Source organism: Dryobates pubescens, chromosome 24 (assembly GCF_014839835.1).
Source record: "Dryobates pubescens isolate bDryPub1 chromosome 24, bDryPub1.pri, whole genome shotgun sequence".
NCBI lineage: Eukaryota > Metazoa > Chordata > Aves > Piciformes > Picidae > Dryobates > Dryobates pubescens.
This window is the reverse complement of record NC_071635.1, coordinates 6,436,635-6,453,414: the sequence shown is the minus strand read 5'-3', so window position 1 is coordinate 6,453,414 and position 16,780 is coordinate 6,436,635. Positions and strand designations below refer to the sequence as shown.

The 16,780-nt window shown below is 38.0% G+C and overlaps 1 protein-coding gene across 1 annotated transcript in view; it reads right to left on the bottom strand.

The window, feature by feature from the left end:
* Positions 1-16,780, bottom strand: part of BLTP1 (bridge-like lipid transfer protein family member 1) — a 100,007-nt gene that overhangs the window by 46,829 nt on the left and 36,398 nt on the right. Inside the window, exons 20-38 of the mRNA XM_054172710.1 lie at positions 15,786-16,013; positions 15,077-15,214; positions 14,790-14,966; positions 13,549-13,677; positions 12,612-12,731; positions 11,489-11,766; positions 10,490-10,740; positions 9,767-10,025; positions 8,571-9,414; positions 7,656-7,726; positions 7,065-7,238; positions 6,620-6,740; positions 5,635-5,781; positions 4,906-5,033; positions 4,296-4,498; positions 2,114-2,311; positions 1,258-1,469; positions 895-1,046; positions 225-375 (exon numbers count right to left, since the gene is read on the bottom strand). Of these exons, the coding sequence (XP_054028685.1) occupies positions 225-375; positions 895-1,046; positions 1,258-1,469; positions 2,114-2,311; positions 4,296-4,498; positions 4,906-5,033; positions 5,635-5,781; positions 6,620-6,740; positions 7,065-7,238; positions 7,656-7,726; positions 8,571-9,414; positions 9,767-10,025; positions 10,490-10,740; positions 11,489-11,766; positions 12,612-12,731; positions 13,549-13,677; positions 14,790-14,966; positions 15,077-15,214; positions 15,786-16,013 (3,981 nt within the window). The remainder of the gene's footprint in view (positions 1-224; positions 376-894; positions 1,047-1,257; positions 1,470-2,113; positions 2,312-4,295; positions 4,499-4,905; positions 5,034-5,634; positions 5,782-6,619; positions 6,741-7,064; positions 7,239-7,655; positions 7,727-8,570; positions 9,415-9,766; positions 10,026-10,489; positions 10,741-11,488; positions 11,767-12,611; positions 12,732-13,548; positions 13,678-14,789; positions 14,967-15,076; positions 15,215-15,785; positions 16,014-16,780) is intronic.

The following is a 16,780-nucleotide window of genomic DNA, read 5'->3' as shown; positions in this document are numbered from 1 at the left end:
AGAAGTGCAGGACTTCCTCACTATTAACAGCTAATTTTTTTCACTGAAATTTATATTATGTACAATAAAACCCCACAGGTAGTGAGTTCCTGTGACCAGTTCTTGAAGTGAAGGCTTGGAAGTGGTACCATAAGTTTGTCAGTAAAAATATACAGAATGCCAAACACATGAATATTACATTTTACACTGCTCTGTTCTCCTATGCCTATACAAAGGTCCTTTACCTCTAGAGCTTCTGTCATAATGCAACCCATAACAGCACAGATTCGCAGAGTTCCTTCAGTTTCTAGTTTATTTAATGATGATTTCACTTGATCAATGGGAACAAGCCAAGCACCAACTGCAGGTGTTGCAGTACTCAGGAGATTCAGCTGCCTGTTGAGAAAAATAAAACAATGTGGTGTTCACATTCAGCAGCAGCAATCAGAAGGATCTTCTAATGCTATTAGGACTTACTTCAAACAGGTGGAATAGGACAAACTATTACAAATTAACAAACAGACTCATTGCCTTAAAATTAAAAGTGGAAAAAACCACCTAAGGCAGGTTTTGCTTTACTTGCTCACATTAGTGGTTCCATTACTGTTGTGATTCTGTTGGTTTTGTTATGCTTTGGCTGATTTGGGGGGGGTGGTTTGTTGGTTGTTTGTTTTTACTCTTTCTTTTCTTTTTCTAATCATGTCTAACTGAAAATTTTCTAGCAATGCTTGCACATAAATTAAAACAACAAAAAACTGAAGCAAGAGTTACTGTGAGAAATGCAAAATCCATAATCTTCATTTCCAAAGAAGCTTCAAAAATTACTGAGCTTACATACAGAATCTACCAAATGCAACTGGAATTGAACAAAGCAGAAATGTCATTTTCATGCTTTTAAATCAAGTAAAATTATACCTTGAAAACACATGGGCTGGAGAGCGCACATTGGTAGGGGCTGCAAAACTAAACCAAATCTCTTTGATTGTTAACTTCATACTGCAAGAGTCAGGGGGAGGAGGCATCAAGGGTATATCTTTTTTGAGATCATCAGATTCAACTCCTTCATCCTTAAAAAAGGAAACAAAAGTGAAATTGTTTTCCAAAGTGATTATACTGAAAGGCACTAACATACCCTACCGTGCACTGCTCTTCAACAATTTCACATGCATTTAGGCAAAGAAAAATAAACTAATGCTGTGCACCAATACTGTGACTTAACGAGTTTAGAAAGAAAACAACCCTCCCAAGACCAATCATTTTTATATAGTAGGTACATACCTGCTCATCTGAAACTGAATTCCCATTAATGTCTGAAGAGGGACTGATTCTGTCACAAGGAAGGTTATCTTCAGACACATCAGTGTTATAACCACTGCCCGTTGGAGAATCTGAAGAATTATTTGAAGCAAGCAATCCACCTCTCTCTGTATCTCTTGATTTACCCATAACTCCAAACGTATTATACAACACTGCTCCAGATTGTCTTCCTCCTGGAAAAGCAGACAGACCAGGATTGGAAATATTTGCTGTGCATAAACATCTGTAACTTACAGTCCATAGAAAAAGTCTGCACTTAAGAGGTGTCATACATACAACTTGGGTTAAACAAGATGCAATATCACAACAAGCCATCACTACTGTTTTTATACAACTGCTTAACCGTTGTTGAGTTTCTGATAGTTTGCTCCAAGCAGATGAGCAGTAGTCACACAAAGACTGTCTTTAAACATTATTCCCTGAAAAGAATAATTTGGATGACAGGCAACACGTATACTGGTTGATCTCTTCCTTTCTGTCAGCTGTCCTGTATTTAATGTGGGTACAATTGCAAGGTGAGGATTTAAGTAATCAGTAAAACTGTCAATTTGCACCTTAATTTTGAGTTCAGAAACTGCTAAACCCAAAATTTATATGGAATTATTTCATACACTGTTATAAGCATTATTGATTACTGTAAGTTCCTTTACTGTATAATCTGCTAAGTGATAAATAAATTGTATCACATTCATGTGCTGTTTGGTATCACCTTTGTTCAGCAACTTCTAACCAAGTAACAGTTGAACTAGAAGACCAAACAACAGAGTCCTTAGCAGTTTCATAAAACAAAATAAGATTAAACCTATATAAGCTTTACCTTTTATAGTTAAGTTTTCAATTCCACACTCAAACATTATCCAACCCCACTTCTCTTGACTAGGACCGATTCGAGCTACATCTGGAACAGCCTGTTGATCTGTTTCATCCACAAAAGTAAACTCATCCAACTCTTCCAAAGTAAAAAGAACTTTTGATTTCCCAAAAGGAATAGCTGTTATTGCACAAGTTCCAATATCTGTGAAAACCAAACATATTTACCACTTTATTACAAAACAAGAAAACTTTACATCTTCAAAGAGCTCTTTGAAATCATCTGCTCTGGAAGTACTGCTCCTTTAGTGTTCCTCAGAGTGGGGGGATGGGAGGAGGAGGAAAGAAAGAAAACAAAACTTCAGCATAAGCAAGAAAACAAAAGAAACATAGAAAAAGGTAAAGAACCTTCCTTCTGGTATGTTAATAGGGCAGGGTAATTTTTACATTTGGACACAATAAACAACACAAAATTCAAGTTTTGAGACATTTTAATCTTAACACAGCTGCTGCCTTGATCTTTTCATAGGGCTGTGGATCCAAAGACATGTAGAAACGAGCTTTTCAGATCTTTATCTGGAAAGGGCAATTGGCCTGAAAGTACTCAACCAAAAAATCCCAACTATTCCTAGTAAATACCTAGGATTTAACAGCAACAAACCATAGTGATACTGTGACATGTGACACAACAGCAATACTGACAGTGCTCTTGGATAATGTTTAACTAGGCACACATTTGATATTTCCTACAGCATACTTGAAGGCTATTTAGAAAAAAAGTTCTAATTCAAAGACTGCTTCATTTACAGCATGTCTGTGTTGGGAGTATGTAAAGCACTCAGGCTCACTGATTACTAAGAAAATATAGACTGAAGTAGTTTTTAATTCAGTATAATCTCTGTTGCCCAAGATCCACGAGGGTACTATGCCACTTGGATTCTTTGATGTTAGGATGTAGCTTAATTATAAATCCTTTCTTGCAGTGATATTTCTGAAGGAATGCTTTAAACAATTTTATGCCTATTGCCTATTAACTCACACAGAGTTAAATGTCAAATATCTGAGGGAAAGAACTACACCGAGTCAATTTATATCCCTTCCAGTTCTCACTTGCTGCCCCTGACTTAGAACTGCAATCACTTCTGAAGTGTATGTGAAATGAGAGGATCCCTAGAAAGACATTTCTCAAAGCTTTTAAGGAGATGATGAGTTTTCTTGGTTAGAACTCAAAAATTATGTGGCACTTGAACATCTGCAGCATACCTAACACAGGATACTACTGCTCAGATTCTACCCATAAGTAAGTAAAAAATTGAGTTAATCATTTTCATATTCTCTTATTGCTTTTCTTCTCTTCCAATTTAATTTGCTCACTCATCTTTGCATAGTGGTGTTTTGGGGTTGTGGAGGGTTTTTTTGTTATGTTTTGTTTGCAGTTTTTAATCAAACTTGCTTCATGGAGGACATCCTCATGTCCTAACATATTTCTATTCTTCCTCAAACATTGTAAGACACAGCAGAGAACTGATACAGATGATGTTCAAAATTTGATCAGTTTTAACATAATTTGCCTTTACTTTAGCTTATCTTTTCCAGGATCAGGAGTTACACCAGCTGAATTTAATTCATTGCCTCTTGAAGGAATTCCTTTAACATAAGCAAGAAGGAAAACAATTGGGTAGATCTCATTTTGGCATTTATGGTTGCTAGAGTTAAAAATCTACAGCTTATCATGTTAAGATTGACAGTCTGAGAGGCACATTATACTTGTCTTGAAATTGCTAGAAAGTAGTAAGAGAGCAAATCAGCATAGTTTATCCCCTGCATCAGGTGGAAAAAACATAGCTAAAAAAGATCAGCTGGGAGGCAGAAAACCCAGGCTTGAAATTTACCAGTGCATGTCAATATTTACAATGCAAACCATCTGCCGTACAAACTGCTTAGAATTCATCTCCGTAGTTTACACACTGCCCACGTTTAAATCTAGCACTTTAGTAGAGTAACAGAAAAGAATTCAGAGTAACTAGCCTAAACTTCTGCTTAGAGTGTCTCCTGAATCTCCAGGTTCAAGGTTCTTTTTATCTATGTTGATATAAAAGAACACAACCAACCTACAAAAAGATCAGGGCCAACTACAACAGCTCAGCTTCATGAAAACTGACTTTCAATGATTTAAAAAAAAGGCTTACCTGTTGTATCAAGGCCTCTAAGTTGCCCATGAACTCGATGGATGTTCAGTTTTGCAGCAATTTCTTTTCCTTTTTCAGCTCCAGCATTGGATCTCAGTGAGCCAGAAGACTGGGGCTGCATTTTAGTGGTTTGGATGTAACGATCAAACGTGACAGAATTCCTCCCAGTTTCTGTATTGTTTGAAGTCTCCTCAACTATACCCCTTTGAACAGAAGAAAGAAAAAACAATTAAGCAATGTAGACACCTTACATTTGATTCTACGTGTTTAAAAATGTTAAGTGCCATTAGCACAGCAGTGTTAAAAAGAATTCTTAAGACAGAAGACTCATACCTTGATAAAAACTATTGAACCAAATAATTTTATCCTGCATGGCATATAAGCAAGGAAGATCTAAAACTAAAGGTCCAAAATTATTCCAGATGAGTCCCTCCACTTCCTACAGAAAATGCAACTCTACTTAGGTATTACATGTTAATGGATAAAACATGGAAGACATATTCTATTGCTTAGCTCAGTCAGGACAATGTTTTCAAATACTCTCCAGAACTGCAGCAAATCTTTTGACTAACTTAACAAGCACACAAAGATTGACATGCATTACTCTCACCTGTTCATACGAACTTGTGTGGCGATTCTATCAAAACACAAAGCTACCAATGAAACGTGAGTCACTGTTTTGCCAGAAGAAACCCCTGGGGATTCATCAACAGATGCTTGTAGTAAACACAGGTTCACCTATTTGGAAAATTCCAAACCAAAAAAAGAGAAAAGAAATTTAGAAAAACATGTTACACTGAGTATAGACAGAATGGTGTGGGATGGAAGTCCAGCCACCCTGCAGGGAGCAGGAACATCCTCCACTAGATCAGGTTGCTCAGACCCTTACCAAGCCTGACCTTGAATTTCTCCAGGGATGGGGTCTCAATCATCTCCCTGGGCAACCTCTTCCAATATTCCACCACCCTCACAGTAAAGAACCTGTTCCTAACATCCAATCTAAATCCACTCTTCTCGAATTTCAAGCATCACTAACTTCTGCCTTATACTTCTCAGTAAAAGGAAAAAACCCAAAAGATAAAACCATCCCATCTGGATAATTTGAACACAATTCAGAGACATGGCAGTCAGTTCGGACTACAGTGGTGATTATTTAACTTGCACACCTACCATAATAAAATTGAGCAACTCCAGAATAGACTGTTCTGTTCAAAACATTACTTATCTAGCACACATACAAAGCTTCATGTAAGCTTTTGGGGAACTAACAGGGATGCAAAATAAGGGTAATTTGTAAGTCTTGTAATGTCTACTAATAAACTAAAGAAAAAGTTGTTACCTTTGGTACTGTGACGTTAGCCTGAAGACCTTTAATTGTCACATTATCTTGCTTAAGTGAGAGATTGGTCTGTGCTGGTCCCTGGTTTGTTGCTCCTGTAGTGGTAGTGTCTATTTTTGTTCCTCTAACATCCTGCTTTGAAGATAACTTGGAAATGGGAAAAAGAGAAATTTATTTTCATAGTTGCTTAGCTAAAGAAGAACAGGATAGTTTATTAGTACTGAAGCAGCAAGTGAGCCTGACTTCACTTAAACCACAGTACCATGATTTCTAGAACAAGGACTGAAGCACAGACAGATACAGATCCATAAGAGCAGCAATGACATTCTGCAGTAAACTTTCCAATTACCAGAGTTCAGCTCCAAGTTTGAGTTCTGCATATATAAGTGATCTAGAACAACTTATTATGAATTAAATTATTACTGTCCATTTCAATGTGAAGTCTAAGAAATTACATAGATATGGCCATTAACTTGGACAGAAAGAACTCCTACCTCAGAAAAAGTAATACACAATTCTTTTCAAGAGAAATGAATTTTTTAAGGTATCAAATGAACTGCAAAAAAAAAAAAACCCACCCCACATGCACTTTTACAGTTTAGTTTGAACTTCACAGAGACTATCTCTGTGTATATTGTAAAATAATAAATAATGCATTAGTGATATGAATACAGCACATAAGAATAGCAGTTATAGCACTTTCTAAGAACAGAATGTATTATCTCCTGCAAATCACTGACTAGACAATATTCATGAGAAAAATTTAATTCTGTAAGAGAGATCCCAGGCCACCAAAAGACAGCTGATTCTAAAAACACATACATTAGGCACAAGACAGAAATAAACACATATCCCAAACTGACACAGCATTTAGCCACTGTATCTTGAAACACTGAATTCAATTATAACTTTTCCCTATATAAAATATAGAAAACAATGTTCTTTCAAAACATTGTACATTTTTCTTGTTCCCTTTTTTCCTTACATTTTCTGAGAAGCTTGTTTTGCTGTTCTGCACAGCATCTTGAAGAACTTTGCAGTGCAGGTCATCAACAATTGCTGCTGGGTGTCGTGAGCTAGCACAATGCACCATTGCTTCTATATACCTGTGAGAGGAAACAAGCCCACACAGACCACTGAAACTTACAGTTCCATGTGACACACCATCAATAATACTTAGTTAACACTACAGAGGAAAAAAAAAAAAGCACTGACAAACACAAAAGGCACTTCCCACATCAGCATAACATTCTTAACCTTCTTCATGGGAAATGCAGAATTAGATTCTCTGTGTATAAGGCCCTGCTGTTCCATCAGTCATGTTAATTCAACCCTTTTACCTGAGTCTTTGCTGAACATGACAGCTTTAATTTTAGACAATTTTTAGCATCATGAATTAACACTGCAGTAAGAAAAGCAAAATTAATTACCTATCCAGTGCCTCTGCTACAAGAGGAGTCAGAACTACATCTACAGTTCCTTTTACTTCTACTATTGCCGTTGTTCGTGTCTGGAAGACTGGGTGATCCAGCGTCCATTCCTCTGTTATTGTTTCATCATCAGTATTTTCTGCAGATTTCTTCTCCAAAGGAGTGTAAGGTGTACTAAATAAGTCAAACACACATTAATAAGCTAGGTTTGTAAAAGAGATACAGAAGTATCCTGGTACAATTTTAATTCGTCATAAAATCCATATAAAGCAGGTTTCTTCTACCACATGGCTTGGAAAGCACACAGGTAACATTCCAGGGCAAGGCCCTTCCACAGATTCAAATTCAGACACTTGTTAAAAGCACCTCCCAAATAAACTTAAACTGCAATTCATAACCTTGAAAACATAAAAAAACCCAGAAAATTATTTAATTTCTTATGTTCTTTTTGACCACACCCAAACTTTTTGTAATAGATCATCTGTTCTAAAACAGATCTGTATTAAAAACTACTGCTACACATCAATGTAACAAGAGGGAAATCTTATCCTTAAAAAATACTTTAATAATGTTATGCAGTATTCAACTTACTTGGATGTTGATCCTGACAGCTGCATGCCTCTGTCCAGTAACGAATTAGCTGTGAGACCCTGTTTAACAATCTAAGGTAAAAGTGCAAAGAAATTTATTACATTCCTTCTATGTAAGAAAAACACCAACCCTACTGGAATCTTCACATAAAGATTCTTCTTAGGTTTTTTTGTTTCTTTAAAAGAATTCCTCTTATGTAGATTCTCCACCACAGAACACAGGAACTCCTAGGTTGCTTGTTTTAATTACTTGAGGAACTACATTACAAAGTATTGATATAGATAAACAGTAACTGATTGGTTTTAAAAATACTCCAAATACTAATCTACATGAACACAAAGCTTTTGTTGCAAAGTGATTTGAAATTCCAGAGCTTTGACACCTATTTTTTATCAAGTTGTTTCCCTTACTTGTCAAGTATTTCATTTCAGTCCCTTCCTTAAGTATGCATGCTCATGTCCATACATCACAAGGAAAAACACAAAAGTCCAAATACTTGGGAAAAAACCAAACTTGCTAATCTACAAGTTTCAACTTATCTTTGAAGTAAATCATCCACAGCCTAGATTATACTTCATCAGTATTAAATGTACCGTCACTGAAGTTCTGCAAAATCTATGTTTTAAACAAAACTCACACAAATAACCTTCTGCTGTTTTTCATTCCACAGGCAGCCTTTTTAAATGCAATATTAATTCAGAACACGCATCTTAGCCACACAATTCTAACTCCATCTTTTCTTTTTCCTAACCTCCCAGACAGACAGCCCATAATCTGAACTCAGAAATCCAACGCTTGCTTAACCAGAAAGAAAGAAGTTTCCAGTTTCTCACAGCTTTGTTTACACAACGGGTGTAGTAAGCAATTCTAACTTGTTTTAAATTGTTACTCCTTTCTCTACTCCATCTTCCATACCTTAAATGTTGGGACAGAAAGCTGCTCAAAAGATGATGAGCTTTCTTCACTCGTTGGCGTGTCAAGGTCTAAAGGGCGATGCAATGAGGATTTTGAAGTTCTTTTGTTAGTTGGATGCTTTACTGACCAGTTGATCACCTGGAACTGTGTAAGATAATTTTGATAACAGGCCATTACAGGCTGCTGGGAAGTTATTTGCTCACTTTCCACAGTCTTTTCAGCTTCCATGACATACATGCTGTCAATATGCTCATCTTCTCCTCCCAGAGCTGAAACAAATGATGCCTGAGAAGGATGAGTCTTAATTGGCATTGTTTTGACATCTTGACTAAGTTCTCTGTGTATTGTGCTTGTTAAGGGCCCCTCCACACTGTGATAAATAGACCCTCTACTATATTCAATTTTCTGAGCTTGCTTTTTCCTCTTCTTCCTCCCTGGATATGTTCCTGGACCTTCATCACTACTTATTGGCTCAAACTCTTCCGCTGCAGAAAAATAAGCTTCGCTATCAGCCATCGACATACTGGAATCCATTGAGCGATACTGGTGAAACGAGTTTGAATCAGCAGATGGCGTATATGGAAAAGACCCAAAGCTCCTCCTCTGCTTTGGGGAGTCCAAGACATTCTCATCACTACGAGACACATCACTGCTGAACTGCACACCAACTGGAACGGGCTGCTTGTCTCCATAGAAGGCTGCCGTGAGACTCTTGGTGCTCCCGAGACGAGTGGAGCACACAGAGGCTTGCCGCTTCAGTGGAGACCTCAGGGGAGACTGACCAACAGGTCTTTCTTGGTTACCAGGGGATGCAGGGCTGCCCTCTGCACCCTCAGCTGCAACACTGGAAGATAAATTAAAGGATCATTAGCTTATTTTATTAGTAATGCTTCTCTTTATTACCATAGCAATTATTTTCATAATACTGACTACATACTAAATTCTGCCACTTACTCATCCACTTGTCTACATATAGGTGATATTGAACATTCACAGCAAGTGCTGTTGTCTTACATGTTGCATTTTCTACCCAGATCATCTCCTATTAGAGATCCAAATTTGTCTTCAAACTAGGAAATGCATTTCAGCAGTACCATTAGCAAGTAAGCACAAAAATTGCTAAATATAAGAATTTTTTCTGTCTTAACATGCTCAAGAGGCAAATTTATACTACTACCTGGACAGAGAGTACTAACCTTCCATGGCCATCTTCCCTTTTTGCACCAGACAAGAACTCCTTCTGTCCCAAGTGATCCTCAGTAGTTGATGATGGGCTGTCCTTCTCACCTGCAAGCAAGGGGAGTGCAGCACTAGAACTGCTGGTCTCCTCCGAGGATGAGGAGGAGCTATGGGAGCGCAAGGGCACTTGCAGGCTTAGGTGTTGTGCTTTTCTTTCTATCTCTATACCCATTGATCTGCAATCCCAATCTTTGCGTTTTACACCATTTGCTTTACCTAGGATCAGAAACAGAAAAACTCAACATCTTATAGCACAACTGCAATGGTCTTTTCCCTGCCCACAGAAATAAAAATCCTTATTTATTAAAAGCCCTGCTTCTGAAGTGCATGCACGTAATAGCATGTTGCAGCAACAAAAATGAATAAAACCACAGCAGCAAAACATTACATTGTCTTGGTACACTGCTTGCTATATAAGCAAAACAGAAGCAAGCCAATAAACTTGTCACTCAGAAATGAGTTGCACATTAATACAAAAACTCAGGATATGAAAGCTTGCTCACTACTTTCAGGCTACTGTCTGCTGTTAGAAGAATTCATATTGCTGCAAGAATTTTTGCACAAGAATGCCACAAGTACTACTCCTTAACCAGAATCAGGACTATAAATACTCATGTGCAGTTCTGAAATTACACTTTGGGACTCAGTAAGAGAACAATTACCATACAATGCACTCTCACCATCTAGAATTTTAGGAATCTCCTTAGTAATTATCCATTCTCCTGGCTGCAGTAAAGACTGCCCATAAAACATATCAGATTCTGCACTTGTACTTGAGAAGGCAGAGCTGCTGGAAGGTGTCAGTTCCTCAAGCTTGAAAAAATCTAGTCCTGTTAACGTGCCACCAAAGAATCGACAGCCACCAAGACAGCCACACTTGTTCTTGCTTCTTTTGTTCCTCAAATTATCATCAGGCCACAAAAACCACAATCTATACAAAGGCAGAAAAACAGAAAACAAAACAAAAACATTACCTCATCAGCCTTAGTACATTTACATTCAGAGAAAACAAGAGTAAAAGACATGCTTCTCTTAAACGTGAGCTCCTGTTTCACCCACTGCAAAATGAGTAAGATTTGTATCTGAAACACAGATGTCAGACAAAATGAAGGATTAGGTCCAGAAAGGAGCACATCAGCAGTGTATATGTAGTGCTCAGGCAGCCATGTTCAGGAAGAGATTACGTCCACCTGCCAAATACAAGCTAATAGTAACTCTCTCTCTGCACAGAGGCAAGCACTGCAAACATTCCACAATGGAGCAAGCTGCTTATGCCTGCGGCAACTGCTTTTTGGGGAAACACAAAAAGCACAGTTTCACCAGGTATCTTGTTCACAGCTGCCTATCTGCTTGCTCAGGACTCTTTAAGGTCTGTTTTCAGTTCAGACAAATTCAAGTCTCTCCTCTCCCTCACAGTCATTTCGGGAAACAAGGGAAGGCAGAGCAAAAAACTAAGTTTTGCCCCAAATTATATGATTTTTCTATAGCCAAACACATTAAAACCACCAAACCCATAAACAAGTATTCAACATGCATAAAAAATAATGATTAAAAAAATATTACCTATATAAGCAAAAAAAAACCCAAACCCCAAAAGCAAAACCCAAAGCTCCATCTTTAGATGAATGCATTAACTTACAGCTCCAAAGAAATTCAAAATGCATCTCCCTCAATCTTACCTCTTGGTTCGGTTATCGTGTGTTTCTAAGAAATGTCTCTGCACTTCATGTTTAGAAGGATGATCTGCAGCTAAAGCAATGTCAGCAGTGATGAGCCCCAAGTTGACAGAGCCAGCTTCCAGCCAATATGCCCTCCTCAATATTGGCTGAAGACCAGTTCTGCAGTTGTTCACCTGCTCAACATATTGTCTCAGTTGTAAGTCCTGAATAGCAGCACTTACACCTTCTCCAACAGACTGGTTGTGGAGGTTGCAGTTTGCAATACGGATAGCACCCATCTGAAAACATGATTGGAAACATCAACTCTGATTAGTCATGTCAGAAACAAAGAAAGGACAGCCCTGAAACAGTTAACACACCTCCTAATACTCACTCCAGAAAGATCAGTAAATTTTTTTCTCAAAACCTTACATGCTAAGTCTACCTTAATTCATTAAAGGGCATCACAATTACTAGTCACTTCTACCAGCACAGCACTTTCCTCCTTTTCTGCTGTTACCAAACTCAGCGGTCTCTTAACTTATATTTGTTACATTAAATAATTTTATTTGCCAGTTTTCTCGTGGATGATAAGATAATGCAGAGATTATCAGCTCCTCTCTGTTCACCTTTCTTTAAACAGAAACACACCATGCAGTAGTCTAGATTCAGCCAGGCAGTGGCACTAACACTAACAATCTCCACCAAAGATACATCTTAATTCTAACAGCTCTACCACGTGAGATGATCATGAGTTATCAAGCACTAACATGTATGGAATCCATATCAATTATTTCCAGTTGCTGAGTTACTAACTTACAACACAAGTTCTTATTAGCTCTCAGGTACAGACACTGAGATTTATACTATGCAGTGTTTTCTTACACCCACCCTGCAGCTTCCAGTCTTATTCTGGCAGACACCCACTCCTCTCTACCATTTTTTCAGATCACTAATGGAATTACTAAGCAGAAGCCAAATTGACCTACTCCTGGCTCCTGGCCCAGTCCAAGCCAACTTTTATCACTTAAAGTTTCCAAAATTCTGCTTTGTCCATTGCATATAAGGAAGCAATACATTCAAGTAGCACGAAACTCTACTGACAAAGTAGTATTTTAACTGATCTTAAGAGAAATACTTTTACCTTTATATTGGTAGCACAGCCATGTTCCACCACATACAGGTCTGCTCCATCCATGGCTAAGCGTGTCATTGTGTACTTTAAGTCATCAGATGTTGGGCATGGCCCAGGGACACAGTTCATCTGACAGAAAACCAAGAAGACAACATTGAAATGCACATGAGAGATTTCAGTTTTATTTCTCCTTAACTTTCTACTTATGTTTTGTTTAACAGAGAACTAAAGCCAAAGCAATAAAAAGTTACTAATTCTAAACCATCAACAAAAGAACGGGATGCGATGTTTCTGTGTCAAGGTTCATTTTCACTAATGTATGTTTATATCTTCCATCCAGCAACATCAGGGGACCCAACTGGCTCTCCTGGCTTCCACAAGCAAAAGGCAAATTGAGTTTCTGAATAAAGATCACAGAAACTGGAACAAAACAAGGAGGATGTTGAGAGAGAAAAATGGAGGATTCATGCTTAATATATGGCAAGCTTTCCTTTGGCCTTAAAGGACTGTGCGTGTGGATTCCAAGAGACCAGCACCAAAAGCAGAATCCAAAATGACATGGTAGTAAGCACTGGTCCGTCAACAAAGCATATGGATTACAAAGTGCCATGGAAGTGTGCCAGGAACATGAGGGGAGTCACGACCTTTGTCTCCTAAGGAACACTGGAGTATGCCCTTTGGCTCCTGACTGTCACAGTACAGATAAGTAACTGGACATAACTTCTGTGGATACTGTTTCTCAAAAGAATTCAGAGCACAAGAACACTGTGTGTCTCCACAGGAAAATCCAGAGAGAATCACTTTTCTTTCTAAAACATAATGAGCTATTACTTATCAGAGGGAACATCCAACCTATGTATTCCACGGATCTTGATAACAGCAATTCTGAACTGTTCCCAAGAACCTGTGCAAATATAGTGAGAAATTAAGCTGGATGAAAGGTTACCTTGGAGTCACAAAAGCGACGATCGATGCCATGCTGACATATTACTACAGATTTTGGCCTTTCCAGTTCAAATTCCCGGCACACCACATGAAATACAAAGGTCTGGCCCCATTCCAGAAGACAAGCCAGCTGAAAGGCAATAAGAACACATTTGCTAACAGTAAGTACACAAAATGAACTTGGGATATTCAATAGAGTACTGAAAAAATGTAACTACAATTCTTTATATAGGAAACAGCTTTTGCCATAACAGTTCCCCTGAGATCTTCATTCTAAAGACAGAGCTCCCCTTATTTTACCCCCCAAAAAATACCTCAAAATATTCTATCATTCAATTTAAACATCAGACATCCTTGTGTATTAGTAACAAAGACAGATTTAGAAAGCATAGGAGGAAACTGGCTAAACAGAACACTGAATCTCACTAGATCTAGCAATTAGCTTATTGAGCCTTTTATATAGTTAGCTCATTCATAAAGGAAATGATTCATGACTGTCTCTGTTATGAGAGGGAAATGAGTTTTCTTTGGCTACCCAGAGAAAAGGACACTTAAAATCAGCAGTAATTTAAACTGAATTTAATAAAGCTATGACTGCCCTGCACAAAGTACCTCCTCCTGCCTTCACACTATGAGGTAAAAAGCTAATGATACTGAAACAGCAAATTCAAGTTCTGGTCCATAAAATGGAAAAAGAAAACCCAAAAAACTCTGTATGAAGCATACAATTGCATGTGGCTTTTTAGTAGGGGGGAAAAATCTTCGCATCAAACATTTAGAAATGTTCTCTAACCCTAAAGTACTTTGGATCAACAAGGTTTAATTTAGAAGTATAGAGCAGTGCAGAAAATACTAGAGCTGATCTGAATCAGTGGGAGCATCTTGGGAAATCCCACCAGAGAAGTCTGTCTATGTAACATGAGCATATATATGGAGTCTGCTCGTTACATTACTGACACTGCTTGCATTTATTTGCTGCAGAAGAATCCTAATTAGAGCAGAACACGTTTATTCCTACAAAATAATGTCAATTTTTATGGAAATCAGAGGATGCAGAAGTGTCTTTTTTAAAAGTTCATGTGATGGAATGATAGATGCAGTGGTGGAAGGGATGTGGTGTGGCATGGACAGGGTCTGGTAGCGGAAGTGGGTGGCAGAGGCAGGGTGCCGGGAGATGCTGCACCAGTTTTACAAGGAAGAAGGAATGCAAGATTTCCAAGTGAAATCATTTCTAGATGGTACCTGTGGTGCTGTAACTTTGGCTGTAAGACTTCCAGCCTGTACATCAATCAGCCACGCATATTCTAGAGTATCACTCCCAAGAGGCAAACCCTCTGCTGAAAACATGGCATGAGCACGCAACTGCAGACCCGACAGGCTGATGTGACCCTCTCGAAGAACTTCATCTGCTGCAGGTCGCTGTTAAGGACAAATAAGTTAAAGCTAACATTCCCAAAGAATACACCAACACATGTATTGTTGTGAAAGACCATCACAACTTGTGCAATGCAAGCACACCAGCTTACTACCTGATAGTTATCATTCAGAAACAAATTCACTGGGGACAGTACAAGCTGAAGCATTGTTTCTCTAAAGCCTTTCTTCATCTCAAAGCACAACCTTTCCAAGAAAGCTGTAGGGCACTCAGGACCATCTGGGCTGCAATGCTAAAATAAAAATTAAACACATCTGTTTTAGAAACTAGAAAGACACATAGTGGTTGAAATTTTAATCCTGTGAGCAGGACATATGCTAAGTTTCTTCCAAGTGGATAACTCAAAATGGAGCCCATGCAACTTCAAAGACCTTTCAACAACAACATCAACAGCAACTCAAACCCATCTGGGTGAACCCAACTTTAGAGCTGGTTTCTTAGCTGAATTTCAGGGGAATCTCTCAGAATGCAGCTGCACACAGCAGAAGGCACCATTAGAAGACAGTTTTGCTAATTTGCAAAGAAGTCATAATGGACAAATGAAAATATCATTACACAGCTCAAGTTCACTGAATAAAAATCCCATAAAAATAATGGTCCAGTTCCACCTCCCAGATCAGCAAAACAAATCATGTCTCAAATTTGTTCAGAGAGCCACAGTTTTAGTAGAGTATACATACACTTTGAAAAGCACCACTCTTACCTAAACATTACAGGAAGTTAAATTTAACTCCAAATTATGCAACTAGGAAAAATAAATAAATTGCATGAGGCAAAATGTTTCAAGATTGTGAAGTCCTTACCACTGGCAATCGCCCATGCACTTTGTACAAATTAACAAGCACGGTGATATCCCAGGGGCGCAAAGTAAGAGGGTGAACTGGCTTGACTGTACTTTCATTTTCTTTTCTCTCGTTTTCCACTCCAACAGCTGTCCATCCAGAGCTTGAAGACGTTGACAGTGACAAAACAGGGCTTGAAATAACTTCTTCAAAATCAGTGTACATGTCATCTTCTCCAAAATAATTTTCCTATGCAAAGGAATTGCCATTACAAACAAATTAAGAACACATCGGCTGCGTAATGAAATGCCTGTTAAGGAAATACAAATCCAACTTTTTCCTCCATGTTAGCCCTCCCTAAAATAAGGGGTCTAGCTAGAATCAATAACTGAACAAACATATTTTCTTCTACCTTAAGGGAGTTCATTTAGGCTATGTGCTTTGCAGGAAAAGAAGAGGCTCTCTATAATTCTCAAACTGCCAGTATTCTAGATGTATGCAATGAAAAGAACTATTCTGCAGTATTACTATTGACATTTTAAACAGATTTTGTGCTTTTAAATACAAATAACTTTGAGAGTAAGAATACAAAACACATCTGCAGGAAATCACTCTGATACAACCTTCTGGAATGAGTATATTTCAAAGTCTTAAACATGCTCCTAAAATATTAGTTCATAAAGATTTCTCCTCTTGGGTCTAAAACTCACCCTGTTTCTAAGCCTATGCCCCTCAACTATCCAAGAACAAGGTGAGTTTCTCAAATTCTACTAGAAAACATTAATTAAAAAAAAAATAAATAAATCAGCTTCCTGTGCTTCATCTTAAGTAAATCAAAATCAGAGTAATAATTTGTCACCTCTTCCTCTTAAAAAGCCTTGACTCAAGAAGAGTTCTTTCAATGATGAGGTTACAGGCTACAACAAAAAACAAGATACCCATGTCCTTGAAAAAAGTCTGTGGTAAAGTCAGCCTCCTTATCAGCCTTGAAATAATAGCTCCTGAGGACACTGAAT